This window comes from Camarhynchus parvulus, chromosome 3 (genome assembly GCF_901933205.1).
Source record: "Camarhynchus parvulus chromosome 3, STF_HiC, whole genome shotgun sequence".
Lineage (NCBI taxonomy): Eukaryota > Metazoa > Chordata > Aves > Passeriformes > Thraupidae > Camarhynchus > Camarhynchus parvulus.
In genome coordinates, this window is record NC_044573.1 from 41,241,137 (window position 1) to 41,256,430 (window position 15,294).

The following is a 15,294-nucleotide window of genomic DNA, read 5'->3' on the forward strand; positions in this document are numbered from 1 at the left end:
TCGGAGGCGGGACCGGAGGCCGGGATGGGGGCTGGGACTGAGGGCGAGGCCCGGGACCAGGCCAGGGAGCTGGAGCGGCGCCGGGCTTAGAGACCCCCTCCCGGCGTCGGGGCGCAGCGACGGCCTCGCGGCAGCCGGCGCTGTGATTTTAAATGGGCGGAGCGGAGGCGGGCGGGGGGCGGGCGGGGGGCGGCCCGCGCTGGCCCGCGGCGCCCATATAACCCCACCTCCCGAGCGCGGAGTGCCGCGGCAATTGGCTGGATGTGGTACTTGGAGATGTTGAGCTGGCTCCTTCCCCCCATGTCCCTGCACACACACAGGGGCGGGTGGTGCGGGCGGGAGCGGGAGGCAGGGCTCAGCACCGGTAGCGGCGGCGGCGGTGGGGCTTCCCCTACTCGCTGCCTGCCCGCCACCGTGCCCGAGCCGCTCCTGCTGTTGGGCTGCTGCCTGCGGCCGCAGGACCCGGCCGAGCCGGGCCAAGGGGAGCGCGGGCGGCTGCTGGCGGCGGCCGAGATGATGGCGGAGGGCGGCGGCGGGCCGGCGCGCAGGAAGGCGCTATCGCTGCTGGAGGCGGCCCGATCCCGCTACGAGAGCCTGCAGATCTCCGACGACGTCTTCGGGGAGTCGGGCCAGGACAGCAGCGGGAACCCCTTCTACAGCACCTCTGCCGACTCCCGCTCCGCCGCCTCTTCCCAGGACGAGGACGACGACGAGGAAGACCAGGGGCGCCTGGTGGTGTCGAGCCCGCGGAGCAGAGCGGCCCGGCGCCGCGCTCCCCGGGCGGCGGCCGCCCCGGCGGAGCGGCGGCGGCAGCGGCAGGTCTGCGGCGGCAGCGCCGTCCCGGGCGGCCCCGGCCCAATGGAGGAGGAGGAGGAGGAGGAAGCGGAGAGGGGGGGATGGACCCGGTCCCTGCGAGACGTCCCACCCCCTCATTTCAAGGATGGCAGCGGTACGAGGAGAGCGGGCTGCCGGGGCCGGGGGCGGCGGGCCCGGGCGGCCGTGGGGATGCCCAGCGGGTGTGCGCGGAGCGGCACAGCCACGGGAGAGAAACCCGTACACGGGCCCGGCTGCCGCTTGGGCTGCTGCCCGGCGCCGGGCCTGGCGGGGGAAGCACGGCAGATGTACCTCCTGCCCGGCCCCTTCCCGGGAGCGGCCCCGCTGTCCGGCCGCTGGTGCCCGGGGCCGGGCGCGCCGGTGCTGGAGAGCCCGGCCGAGGCGGTGAGCGGGAGGGCGAGGAGAGGCCGCGTGTGCTTAGTCACAGGCATCCCCTCCCCGGCGGGGCTGTGGCCGTGCCCCGAGCGCCGGCAGGCGCTGCCCCGAGCAGGGCGGGTGTCCGGGCCCCCGCCGTGGTGGCTCCGCTCCGGTGTGCGGCTCACTCCTCGTCCCCACTCACAGCTGGGGAAAGCCGCGAGTCACCTGCCCTGCTCTGTGCACTAGGGCTCTGGGATTGGGACTGGGATTCCCCCTGGCTGCAAGGTTTTCTATGCAGCCGTCCCTGAACTTGACCCTCCTTGCGTGGCTTTTGGCCAGAGGGAATACCAAGAGAGTGGCGAAATGACACAGCGCGACCTACAGCAGCAGTGCACACAGCACGGAGATCTCCGTGGAGTGGCTTGTGTGGCAAGTTACACCGCTGGCTTGCTGAGGGAGCCATTATAACATATAATAGATCTGCAGGCCTCGACAGCCAAGTTGACCGTGTAGCAAGGCATTGCAAGAACAGGTTAATAGTTATGAAAAGCTGGGATGTGAAATTCATCATGTGCATCTCAGAATAGGATAGGATGATTGCCTGTCCTAAGGTTGCTTGTCTTTTCTTTTTTTTCAGTAGTGTTTAATTCCTTCATTTGGCTGTTAAAAGTAAATGCCAAAGAGTGCTGCTGCACTCGGTGTAGTGTGCTGAAATTTGTGCAGTGAGGTAGGCAGGAACCTATCTGAGGAAGCAGCTTTGGATGGTTCGGGAGGAAGGTGGAGCTAGCACTGGAGCCCAGAGAAAGTTCAGTTGTGCTTCTGACAAATGTGCAAATAGGAGCTGTGTTTGCCTCTATAAATAGCTGAACCTTGTAAAATGCTTAAAAATCACTGTTATGTGCCTCTGTAAAAAAAAAACTCCCGAGTTCTACTGAAGGTTCTTATTTATAAGCATACCTAGGATGACATTCTGGACTATAAGCTTCGTGATGTGATGATATTTCAGCATTGATTATCATTTAGTTTATCTGCCTTTGATGGCTTATTACTTCATCTCATTGCTTTATAGTAATATCCTTTTTAACACAGGCAGAACTGGGATTAGGGCTTTAATAGTGGTTTGGAAAGGAATTGGATGACCTGTTAATTCAGAATTCATATTTCCTTTGAACTAAAGGAGTCAGATTTATGGTTGACAGGAACAATGCAGATGTCTCTTGAGGAAGGTGTATAGATATTGCTGTAAATATTTCCTGCCACTAATAGATGCAGAAGATGTTTCTTCTGCCCTTTAGTTGTGTTGATTGTGATGATGATGATAGATGCATGCCCTTCATAGAATGGTGATTTAGTTTGGCAGAAGTTCAGGTAGTGTCATGATTTGATATGTGGGAAACACGTGCCATCTGTGATATTTTTATTTTTGACTACTCAAATTCCAACCTGTGGAAACTACTGCATTGTATATAACTGGGCTCTTATAAATCTAGTTTGTACATTGACTGGCTTTAGGCCTTGCAGATATCATTATCAGAATCATGCTAAAGGTACTTGTGCTGGCACCATTGTTGCTTCATTGGACACCATTCTGACACAAAACTTTGTATCTATACTTGTTGAGGAAAGGGTGTCCACCGAGGTGCCTTGCAGTGACAGCATGTCTTTCAGCCTCTTATGGAATACAAGCAAGAAATACACGGTTAGATAGAGCACCAAGAAGACTGTATTCTTGGTTCAAATGTGTTGGATGTAAGATCCTTTCTTTCTAGGTTCTGATATTAAAAGGAATACGTTTACATGAGACCAAGATAAAAATTACCTTTGGTTATCACTAAAACTTTTGAGCATGGCTTTTTGGTCAAAATCTCAAGGTTTGCTTAGGGCAAGTACTTGACATCATCTGATGCCAGGAGACAAATATGTCATGAGACTTCAGCCTCATTGATGCTGGAGATAAATTCTCAGATCAGACCAGGGTCAAACCTAGTGTCAAGCTCTTTGGTTTGGGAGACTGCCCCTTCAGGAAAGGGAGTGTGTGGAGGAGGAAAACATTTGAGTTAGTTATTGAGTGAACTAAAGCTCCCAAGAGAAAAAATAAAGAGCCCCTTATAAAGCTTGTGGTCTTTTTAACTACAAGTATAAAATACTATCACTTCCCTTTTTTCTTTTGAATAGATTGCTCACTACTGCCTTTGCCTTCCCAGCCTCAATATTAAACTTATGTCTTTAAAAAGCATTGTATCCATCCCTAGAATTAATCTTGAGCACAGACAGGCTAACTGATACTTCATCCCAGAAATACGCTTGAGACCCAGATGTGCTGGAAGCTGCTGGCATTGTGTGTTAGATGGTTGAGTATGTCCTCAGTCTGCAGTCAGTCACTGCATGTATGAGTGGTGATGCTGCCCTGCTTGTGGGCAGGTTCTGACAAACTGGGAAAGGTCTGGCTTATCGTCTGTGCCAGGAGATAAGTGACTGGCATAGCTATGCAGCACAGTGCTGTTTATGTCCCAGATTTTTTGTTTTCTGCCTCTTCTTCAGGGATCTCCACTTCCTGTTGTTCCTTTTCCATTTAATAAAAATAGTGGGTGCTTAGATCCCCTGGGGGAAAAAGAAACCATCACAATGTTAATAGCTTTAGGTGACTTCCTTTGTTGAAATCCAAAATAGCTGTTAACTTTAACATAGAGGTTAGAACAGATGGCTTGCTGCCACTTTGTTTCCTGTTGGACTATTTTGCAAATCACTCTTTTAATGGGTGAGAAAATTCTCAACCATATGATTTGATACCCTGATTTTTAAACTGGTAACTTGTAGCACTGTATAATTCTAATGAAATCAGGTTGAGGAAACAAATGTCTGTCACAAATATCAAGGCGATAATATAAGTTCTGAGGTACTGGGATGTGGTTAATGGATGTGAGGTCCTGGGGAAGTTGCTGAAATGCTTTTCCTTCACAAAGAGCACCTGGCTACAGCAGATCCATGGGTGTTTAGCATGTGTGTTTAAAAAGATGTCATCCATGATCAAATGCTGGATCCAAGCTTTTTGACCTAGTTGTAGAGTGCAGAAAGGATAAGAGAACAAATTGCTGCTGGGATAGGGAAAGCATGATTGAAAAGGAAAGAGAGAGGGACTAGGCAACTACTATTACAAGCCAGTATATACCAGTAACTCAAGATAAGCCCTTAATTTTTGGTCACTTCTGCCTCAGACTTAATTGGTGTGCTCTTCCTTCCTTTAGGAGTGGAGTGGCTCTGAGTGGTGCTTTCCCTTGTTAGCTCACTAATCTTGCCAGGAGCTGCTGTGTAATATGCAGAGGCACTGTTGCTTCTGCTCTTGGTTTTTTTGGCGTCTTTGAAGGTGCAAATATCCTGGAATTGCTGCAGCTGGATGTTCCTGATTAAGGGGAGTTTTCTTCCTAGGATCCAATGTGTTCTATATCCATGTAGTTCAGCAACCAGAAAATATGACCTCAGATGTAAGAGCACTTCTTACTGTTAGGATGCTATGTTAGAGTTATGTTTTAGGATGGCAGCAACAGCAGGGAAATCTAAGCAAAAGTTAATGTTGAAGTCCTCAAAGATAGAGGCAATTAGTGCTACTGTTTCCTTCATTTTCTATGCCCTCCAAACCACATTCTTAAGTCTAGACCTAAGGACAAAATATTAAGAATGTTCCTTGCTGAAAGAGCACAGCAGATCCTCTTCGAGTTGCATCTAGACAGTAGAAATAGTTTTTATGAATTTCCAGAGTGTTTCTCTGAAGCAGTGTGCCATAAGTTGCCATCTTTGAAGAACATACTACTGTATAACAGAATGCTCTCAGAAGAAGCTGCTAAGACCATTTCAGCAATCTTGTCACCTTGAAGAAGTTTAAGCAAATATTTAAAGTAGTTTCTAGTATTTTCTGCTCCCAAGAGCATGGACAGTCAGATGGGAAGTCAGAATTCCAACAGCAAAGAGCCTGGATGAAGAGCTCTTGGGTCAGGCCAGGCCATAAAAGAGGTATACATGGTACCATCTAACAGTGCAGGAGCTCTTGGTTCAAATCCTGAATAGAATCTGAAGGCTTTCATCTTAGTAGATTGATGTTGATATTTAAAAGTTCTAGAGTAAGAAAGGTATGAATGCTACTTAGTCACTAATGTCAGGTTCTACTTCAGAAATATCTGGCCCAAATTTTCTGACTCTAAGTGGGTAAAGTGATGCTGATATGCTTTGTTCTTATTTATGTCATCAGAGAACTTAGCTGCTTTGACTTGCATAACCATGGAAAATACTGGGAAAAAATGCATATTTATATAATGTGTTCATGCGTTCTGCGTAGAAGTTACTTATTATGACAATATCACAACACTTTCAGGGAGATATGATAAATACATCTCAAAGATGTACATTACTAATTTGCAAAGCCTTTATAGGATGATTTTAAGTCTTGAAGTTTTGCTAAATAAGTGAATTGTGCATAGGCTTAATATCTCATACGTCTTACAAAATCTAGATGTGCTTTTCAGGAGGTTTTAATGGCTTTAGAGCACATTTTTCTGCTTCCATCGTCACTGAAGAGAGCAAAGTGCACATGACAGCCTTATTGATTAAAAAATTTAGTGCAGCTTAGCTATCTCGACATGTTCCCTTGTCTCTTTTGCTCATACCTCTGCCTTAAACATGCATTTGGGGAATAACCTGGAATTTAGATAGACTTTACAGGAAAAAAGAAACAGCACAGTTTTTCCTCTGCTTTTATAATCTGTTCTAGTCAGTACTTGAGACAGGAAAGTCTGTAAGCACTGCAGATTAAGGTCTTCTCCATAGACACTTGCCTAGCCTTTTACAAAGAAAAAGCATATTTGTTCCTAGATCTGTTACTGCATAAAATGAATGTTTTCTCCTTGTAGGTACTGATGGGGTCATTTAAAGTAGATCAGTTCCAACAACTATTAATGTCCTTTAGTTCACATCTCAGAAACAGGACAGCAAACAGTTTTCATGTCTGTCTGTATACCTTTAAGTCAGCCTAGAGAGGAAACCAGCCTCTCTGCTCAGTCTAATGAGGATGCTAATGGTGGAGTTGACTTGCAAACTCTGCATTGACTACTAGGTCACAGGAAGTAGTCCTGGATGCCCTAGATTTAAAAGAAACTGGAAATGTCTCTTACGTGTTAGTGTTCATACAAGAGTTTTGCTTCCCTCCTGTGCTGAATCTTCAAAAATTTTGGAGTAGATGGATTTAGCAGTTTGGAAATACCTTGTATTTCTAAAAGGGAAGGTGATCATGGATGCAGTTACACATCCTGACTAGAGGTAATAATCACTGAAATACCTCGTTCTTTCAAGTACTGCCAAAAATTGGGCATGTTATTAGAACACAGAACAGATGGACTCAAAAGGAATGCATGGCTAAGACAAATGCATGAGGATACTATCATCTGACATCTCAGTTCCTTGTAGCAAGGCATTGTTTCTAGGAGCTTATCCAAGCTCCCTCTTCATATTCTTTAAAGAACAGGATGCTAACCAGTCACTGGCTCTGTGTGAAAATGAGTGAACTGATACCTGAGAAGGTAATTGAAAAATTAAGATAGAGTTCCTTGATTGACAGACTGCGGGAGCATAGGCTTGGAAAGCTCCACAGCTGATTTTGTGTCTGTATAAATTACTCTTGGACTATGTCCTTATTTTCTATGAAAACAACTGGTATTCATGTAACATGATAGAAAATATGCTTTTGATTGTGCTTTCTTGGATAACATAAGGAATTCACATGACCTGTATTGACAAACTATACATGGTGTTAAGGACAAAGAACACAACAAGCAACTTCTATTCAGCAAGCAATACAAAGCTGGAACTATGCACCTGAAAACTGGGCAAGTTGAAATGTAGTTAATGGGGCACACTGTAAGGATGCCAAAATCATGTTGGACAGGGATACACAGAGGAAGAATACTGTGTATGTATCTGTATGGATGGGGGCAGTTAACTGTGTGTTGGACAGGAAGATTATTGGATTGACATAAAAGATACTGTGAGCCTACCAGTGGGCACAAATGCAGGTGTTATTTCTAGTGAAGAAAAAGCAGAAAAAGACTTAAAGCAGCTGCTGTTATAACTGTGATTCATTTCTGATTACATATGGCAGGGAGGTGGGTGTGTATGAAAGATTAAATCCAAGCAAAAAATGAGAATATTTTTCTTTTTTTTAAAGTTACTTAGAAAATTCACTGTTATGGAAAGTCTGCCTATCCAGTGCATGTAGTCATCTCTGCATTTTTTTGAAAGGTGGATGATGTTTAACTTCTGAGTAGGGAGCACCTGTAGGTGTGCAGTGCTAGGGGTCAGCATGTAGCTATGGGCTGTGACTCTTCCCATTGATGTCATGGTGCTGTCTGCTGCTGGATGCACCTGATTGACAGAGGGCTTGGACAATGGTAATCTTGTCAGCTCATACCCAGGAAAACTACTTGGAGGAGGCTACATGTATTGAAACTTACGCATTCTGATTCATAGGATCATTAATGTTGGAAAAGACCTTTATGATCTTAAAGTCCAATTGTCAACCCAGCACTACCACAATGTTCTCAACTAAGTCTCATTCTCAAGTGCCATATTCATAGGTGTTTTGAACACTTACAGGATGGCAACTCCCTCCTCAGAGGGCAGGGTGGTGGTTCATAACCCTTGTGCTGCAGCAGCCAACTGAAAACGCACCACCTTTGGTTTGGGGCAAGGGATTCCCAGGATGATCTTGAAAAATGTGGGATACTGTTACATCTATCTTGCTGGGTATGTTGCATTATGGATATAAATGTGTATGTGGATATAAATTCTTATTTAGCCTTTCAAAGGGCTTCTAACCTTCTGGACGGTATTTTTGAAAAGGTTCACTAAATGAGAAGGCCTCCTTAAACTGAAGTCTTTCTCATTTTTTGAGTTATTGTAGTTATTCCTTACTCATAAACTTGTCCTTTTATGTAGTTAGTGGTTGTTTTGAGATGAAGAAAAATACAATGTTTGAAGGTTTGTACTTGGAGATCTGCATTATTTCCCTCTTGTCACTGACTCTGAGATTAAAAGGAATTAAGCTCTAAGATTTGGACTGCATTTGAGTGATTTGTAGCTATTTTCATGGTGCTAACATTGTTGCAAGTAGTTTCATTTCTTTTCTTTTAAGGATATGTCTTCAAGTTTATCAGAAACCTTCTCCCTTGGGAAAAGAGCGATGGATTTTAGGGTAGATGACATCTTGGTCTTTCCACTTGGTGAGGTTGTAGTTGATGAATAAAGAATGACCTCTCAAAAAAGGCCTTTCTTCATCTGCTTCTGTACTACAGGGTAATGACTCACACTTAAACTGACATCAGAGATGGTCTAAGAGATTGTCCAACCTCTACAGCAGACCCCTGCCACTGTGTCCCTGGAGTCTGTCACAGCCGGGGCTGTCCTGCCACCCCAGCCAGGACAGTTGCAGCCCAGGGCACTGAGGCAGCCCCAGGCACTGCAGTGACAGCTGAGGCTGGCTCAGGATGTGGGCCCATGACAGGGCAGGGCTGTGCCGAGCTGGAGCCTGGCCCACCTGGGGTGGGGGCTGATGGCCCGTGGAAGCTGTCACGGAGCACTGGGCCAGGAGGGCCAGGCAAGGCCAGTCAGGTGGTGACCCTGGAGCACTGGCAGCAGCTCCTTGAAACAAGCTCCTTGGCAAAAGCCATGGCTTTTCGTAATGGCTCTTCCACAAAAAAAGCATTCAGAAAGGTTCAACTGAGCACTGACAATTTTCTTTCTTCCAGCCCACTTTCTGGTGTCTGTGGATTCTCTGTACCATGTCTCTGCACGCTGTTGGTAGCCAGCCCTGCTGTCAGCCATGGAGAGCCTGGCTGCTGCCACGGTGGAGTGGCACTGGGAGTCACAGGGCGGCTGGGAGATAGCGCTGTCTTGTCATTGCCTTTGTTTCATGGGTGCTCTGCAAGGTCTTTGGGTTCAGATTACCTCCAGTGTTTGTCTTGTGCTTGAAACAAACCTGTGGGGGTTTTGGTGTATGGAGCAGTTGTGGTAAGCTAGGAATCAGCTGATCCTTGTGGAGGCCCCCATGGTCACTGTGTTCCATGAGACTTTACTGCTTTGTTTTCTGCAGTGAACTGGAGGCAAATTATTGGGGTGGGAACCATCTGTGCAGTCCTGGCTCTGATTTTCACATTGTGCTTTGCATTACACTACATTTGTTGCAACAAATCTTAGACATTAAAATATATAGTGGGGCAAAGTAGGCAGATGAAGAAATATCTGATTGGATAAATACCATCTAATCCCCATCAGGTATTTTCACTAAAATTATTATTACTGAAAGTGCCTGTTTGTCTCTATTCGAATTGGATAGGTGTGCATCTCCAAAAATGTGTGGCATAAAGATCTGTCAAAAGCTTAAATATTCTGATGGGACATTTTTACTTTTATTTTTATTTAATTTCACTTTATTTTGTATTTTTTATTTTTAATTAATAAGAATCTGAAAGTGCATTCTTATGGAGTGCATAAGAATGGAGCTGGACTTCTTGAGTTTGTTTATTAAACCTTTAGCTATCATGAAGCTGGGAGTGATTGCATGTACACTGAAGAGCAAACTGAGAATTTCCAAGGCTGCTGGTAGCCTGAAATAGTCTGGTGCAGGAAACACAATGACATGATGCAGGAGGGGAATGCTTAGTGTGAAGGCAGCACTAACAGCAGAAGTGGAAAATGGAGGGGAAGAACTGTTGAGGTGGAAAAGGAACTGGTGGTTGAAGCTGAACACCAGACAAATGTGACTCAGTGTCATGCTGTTGTGAAAAGGCAAACATCCAAATGGAGTGTACAAGACTTGAAATGAGACTGTTTTGCCACTTAAGAGAGAGAGTCTGGGTTGCCAACCCAGGTGAGAAGCATGTAGTTAAATATGAAGAGAAAGGACAGAAGCAGAAAGTCTACTAACTTGGCTGCCTTTTAGTATTCTGGTTTTAAGCCAAAAGGCCATACGGGTAAGTAAAAGAGCTATTATAGGAAAGGGAATTATCTGCGTTACCTGCTCTGAAAACTAAATATGAGGAATAATGGGTATAAATTGATGGATAATTGAATCAGACATGATAGAAACGCTCAGACAGTGCAGTGGTGCAGAAGACAAATGCATCACTGAAAACCTAAGAACAAGTGTCATTAACCTGTTATATCTTTTGTAACAGACTGACACCCAGTATATGTGCTGAATGAGGATAGAGGCTTTGGACTGAAGGACTTCCTAAGGTCCCTTCCAGCACTCTTTTCCTTTGTTTTAGACTGGCTAAGATAAACTAGTGAACTGCTTAGTGGCAAATTAAATGTTGGAGTGTTATGTGAAGGACTTGGTACTTGCATCTTCCATGTCAACTTTTGGAGTGGGGAGAAGGCTGTGCAGCTTATGGGAAAGAGTTGTGTGCTTGCAGAAGGCTGCCTGGTCTGTTAAGGTGAAACTCCGTCCCTTCCTCCCTTTGCCCTGGAAAGTGGCCCAGGCAGACTTGATAGTTAGGGTGTTGTTTCCACACTCACTTCTGTGGTAATGAGTTGTGTGCCCATGAATCTTGTATCTCTACTCAAATGACTTCGAGACTCCTTTATGTTCGAAGCACTAAACTGCTTATGTTAGGGGTGTCTGATGTGACAATACCCAAAAACTTGTGAGATTAGCAGTGTTACACTCTGGAGGCAGTGCATCATCCACTGGTGCCTGGGTTTGTACTTGCCTCTGTTCATGACACTTCTTGAGGTGTAAAGAGCTTCCTTGCAACTGAATCCCAGCACAACCCTCTGTAGACCATAAGGATAGATACATGGAGGAAGACAAGTGCAGGTCTGGAAGAGGCTCAGCTAGGTTATGGTGCAGACACCTGCAATAACTGATGATCATGTAACAGGTGTCCTGGCAAGAAAGAACAACAGAATGTCTACTGCATGTTTCTTCAGTTCATGCACGGGGCATCAGAAGGTTGTTCCTTCACTTCTTTGTGAGCATTGCAAAATTGTTTCTTCCTCAAAGACTACTTTTTGGCACTTACATCTTCTTTTTTCCTGATATTTACCTCAAGTATATTTAAAGAGATTTGCTGTTTAGCTTTCTTGTGGTTTTTTAGCTCTAGCTATTTCTTTTTCTCTTTTTTCTTCTTTATTTTTTTCTCCTAAGGCCAAAAATAAGAAAGTATGATATTTCTTCACAACATTTCCTCGCAAGAATACACTCCTAGTAGTAGTTCTTTGCCTTTTCCGGTGTAGGATCAACTCTTTGTTGACAAATTGCACAGGTGTCCAAGTAAGGTCTCACAGTTCCTTGTTCAAAGGTACTCGTATGTCACTATCTCCACTAAAGATAACAATAACCTGCTTTATGGTATCCAAAAAGTGCCTGTTCTAGAAGTCAGTTGTGGATCATTTTTCTGCAGAATAAGAGATTGTGTCTGATTTCGGGAGATAATTAGAGAAAAAACTTTAAATATGGGTTTTTAAGATTTATTTTGGCCAATAAATTCAGGTACTACCCAGTGGATAGTCCATCCTGATCCAGGATGATCAGCCCAGTATTTTCTGATAGTGTTTTGAGCATAAAATTGGTTCTAATTCCATGTTCTGGTAAAAAAAAAAGAAATCATGCCTTTCTTTACAAGCCATGGCTGTTTCTGGTTGAGAGGGATGTGAGTTCAGCCAGCAGTACCAAAACCTTTAATCCCACTAGACCCGGATAAATTCAAAATACATTGAACTATGTTGAGTGCAAATAGTAGTGCAGGCACCTAACTGCTTTCTGGGGACAGATGAGTGTAAAATAGTCAGCTATGGATATTTTTGAGATGGTACTGTCAAAGTGGGTACTGAATGTGAAACGGTTCTAGAAATATGAAATGGATTTGACACTCTTAATGTGATGCTGGTTTTTCTTTTCTTTTTTTTCTTTTTTCTGTTTTGTTTTTCTTTGGGCTGCTGGCTATCTCTCCCTGAATCAATGGAAAGAAACTAAGTGAGCATTAGTTTTTTTCTAAAAGCAGCCACTTGTATCATATGATGAAGCAGAAATGTTTGATAGCATTTTATGGACATATATAGCAGGAGAGTGAGCAAGATGTTAAAATAAAAACCGTACCTTTTCTTCAGGTCTTTTGCTGAAAGGTTGACTCAGAAGGGGTCTGAGTACTGACCTGGAGCAGCTTGACATCGAGCGGTGCACTGCCAATTGCTCTAATGTCAGCTTTCTTCCCAAGATAAAAGGGTGATGGGATTCTTTTTTTTTAAGCTGAAATAGGCAGCTAAAGGGAGAATCCTTCAGCACAATACTTTAATCAGAAAAGGAACAAGAAATACATGTAACAAAAGCTGCTCAAAACTTAACTTTTAAGCTTTCTGTTTCTACTGAATCCTTTTAATCTGTACTCTAACCTCTTTCTAACCTACCTTCTGTGCTGCAGCATTTAGTTTCTCTAATTGTATTTTGCTTTCTAAAATCTTCTCCTGTCATAAAAATGAACCTTTCTCTTATATCTTAACATAGATTCTACCGATACTTCCCATTTTAACATCTTGTTCTTAGTCATTATGAAACTTCCTTTTTTTTATTTTCTGGACTCTGCTGGATACCATGTCTCCACTGTTCTTGTTAAAATTGCAGGTAGTCAGGGGCAGGAGTTCCTCAGATTTTGCTTCTTAGTAAGCCAGGCTTTGTGCAATTTTGCTCTGCCCCATGTCCATTCTTGTGGGATGAGAAGGTAAAGGTCTTCCAGATATTGAGTCCTTACCTAACTTATGGGAAGATAGCTGATGGGGTGACAGCCTTTTGAATTGCCCTTGCTAAGATGGCTCACTTGAGTTCAATCCTGATTAGACAGCACATTTGTAGTGAGAAGAGCCTGTAGGCTCCAGCAGCATCTCCTGTGATGAAAAAGCAGTTGATGTTGAGATGTGAGGTGATGTGAAAGCAGACTCTGCCTGTTCTTGCCTCATAGTGTTGCATAAAGGTAATAACTGGTACTTCTAACATAAGAAAATTATGGCCAGGTGCTCTTGACCACATTGCTCACCCAGCTTGCTACAGCTGATGCTCCAGATCTGCTTTTGTGGGAGATACAATAGGTGAACTGTCACACCCATCACAGCATCTAATGTAGCATTATAAAGCTGGCAGGAATGCAGTATACAGCTCAACAAAATCTGAGCTCAGATCTGATTGTTCATATGGGTTTGGTTATCTCATGATTATTCAGTCTTCTTTTTGGATGAAGGTTGCACTTGAGGAGTGTCAGCTGCCCCTGCATGGAGTTTTGTGTTAGCATTTTATTGTGTCTGAGTTGTGAATGCATCTTGCTGCCTAATAGAAGAGACCAGTGCAGTTTTAGAGGCTAATGCCCCAAGTAATGGGCCCAATTGTTCATAGCAAGCATTTGAGGAATATTCTTCCTTCTCGATCACCTGCATTCGGCAGGAGTGGGAATTGCGTTTCCTATGTCTGGTTCTTCACTCACTTTATGACATGTACCCTGTAGTCCCTTATTCACCAGACATTGGTTCTAGAGGCAGGAGGATGTGACCAAAATCAAGTGATATTTTCTATAAAGAAAGAGAAATGTTACAGTTTTTATAAGAAGTTTTGGTGTAGCTGTTGCTTTTATTTTCCTCTTTGAGGCTAGCTGAACTCAATGTTCTACATACTGGTGGATCTTGAATGCTTCCAAAAGAAAGGAGACACAAAGATCTGTTTTAAGTTTTATTTTCTCTGACTACTGCTGTAGAGAGTTATTGTTAGCTGCCTTGTTTATAATTCAGAAGAGGGAGGAGAAAGTAAGTAAGTTTTTAAACTCAAGTAAAAAAAAGAGCTTTTTCTAAGCAGAGTTTTAAGTACCTCTTTTGCTGTGTGTTCAAGGAGTCCGTACTATACTTGCCAATATTCATTCTTTTGCAGTTATTTCTGTGTTTTATTATGGACTGCATCGCTTGACATTGTAATACTTATACTGTTAAGTCATTTGTTTGGAGCAATCCTAGGCTAGAAGTATGCTTAATCTCACTTCAAAAACATGCACTTCAGGGTACTGTTGCACTGATGCCTAAGAATAATTTGATCACTGTAGTTTAAAGTTAAGTATCTGCCTCAAATGGTTTCTGGTGGGCTGGAGTGAAAAGAATCCTAGGAGAGGTTACTATTGTCAAACTGTAGCTTCAAAAATGTCTTAGACGTCCCTTTTGATGTTTATTGAAAGTACAACCTGTTTGCTTCATATCGTCACAACAGCGGAAAGTTTGGTATCAGATCTGAGTGGTAGGAACTAACATTAAATCCCTTGATCAAAAGGAAAAATCCATGCTTCCTGAAGAAGATGAGTTCCAATTTGCTTGCTAAAGTTTGCAAAGAGTGAGCAAAATCTGTGGTGGTCATAATGCCCAGGAGGAAGGACAAAGTGGCTGCAGGATAAACTACAAAGGATTTTCATAGTGAAAAGACATTCCCCTTTTTTCCTGCCATGACACATATTGCAGCCTCAGTCTTGCTTTTAGGATTAATAATTTGCATGGCTGACTGCAAAATGAGTATCTGCTCTGGAAACCTATTTCTGCTATAGAAAAACACAAGGCTCTTACACCTCCTTTTGATTTGCAAGTGACACAAATTAAAATTCAAAGGGGAGTGTCAAGGGATGTAAATATAGTGCATTATTCTTTGAATCCAGATATGCATATCAGTGTATGAATAGGTGGTACTACCTTAGTGATATGTGACATATGACTTGAATGATATGTATTTCTTTAGTGACATGAGGAGTGTTATACCAATGCAGAAGGACCTCTGACTGACTGATACCACCACTCCCCTGTTCTTACAAGAAGACAGTTTTCTTAAAGGACAAGGGGAAATTACTCCTTTTTATATTGATATAAAACCTAAAGTAGATCAGCTGAAGCTTATAGGATTTGAGCACATGTTCAGCTCTCTGCTAGGTGAAATGTATCTGCTAGGCTGCTTTAGTCCCAAGTGCAGTTACCGGAGAGTTTTAGGGCAGTGTTCCCCAATCGTTTTGATCATTCACCCCTATCAGTGGAAATTTTTTCAACAGG

At 43.8% G+C, this 15,294-nt stretch overlaps 1 protein-coding gene across 1 annotated transcript in view; it reads left to right on the top strand.

The window, feature by feature from the left end:
- The first annotated feature begins 335 nt into the window (after nucleotides 1–335).
- Nucleotides 336–15,294, top strand: part of PGBD5 (piggyBac transposable element derived 5) — a 67,184-nt gene continuing 52,225 nt past the window's right edge. The window contains exon 1 of the mRNA XM_030945877.1: nucleotides 336–949. Coding sequence (XP_030801737.1) covers nucleotides 514–949 — 436 coding nt within the window. The 5' untranslated portion in view covers nucleotides 336–513. The remainder of the gene's footprint in view (nucleotides 950–15,294) is intronic.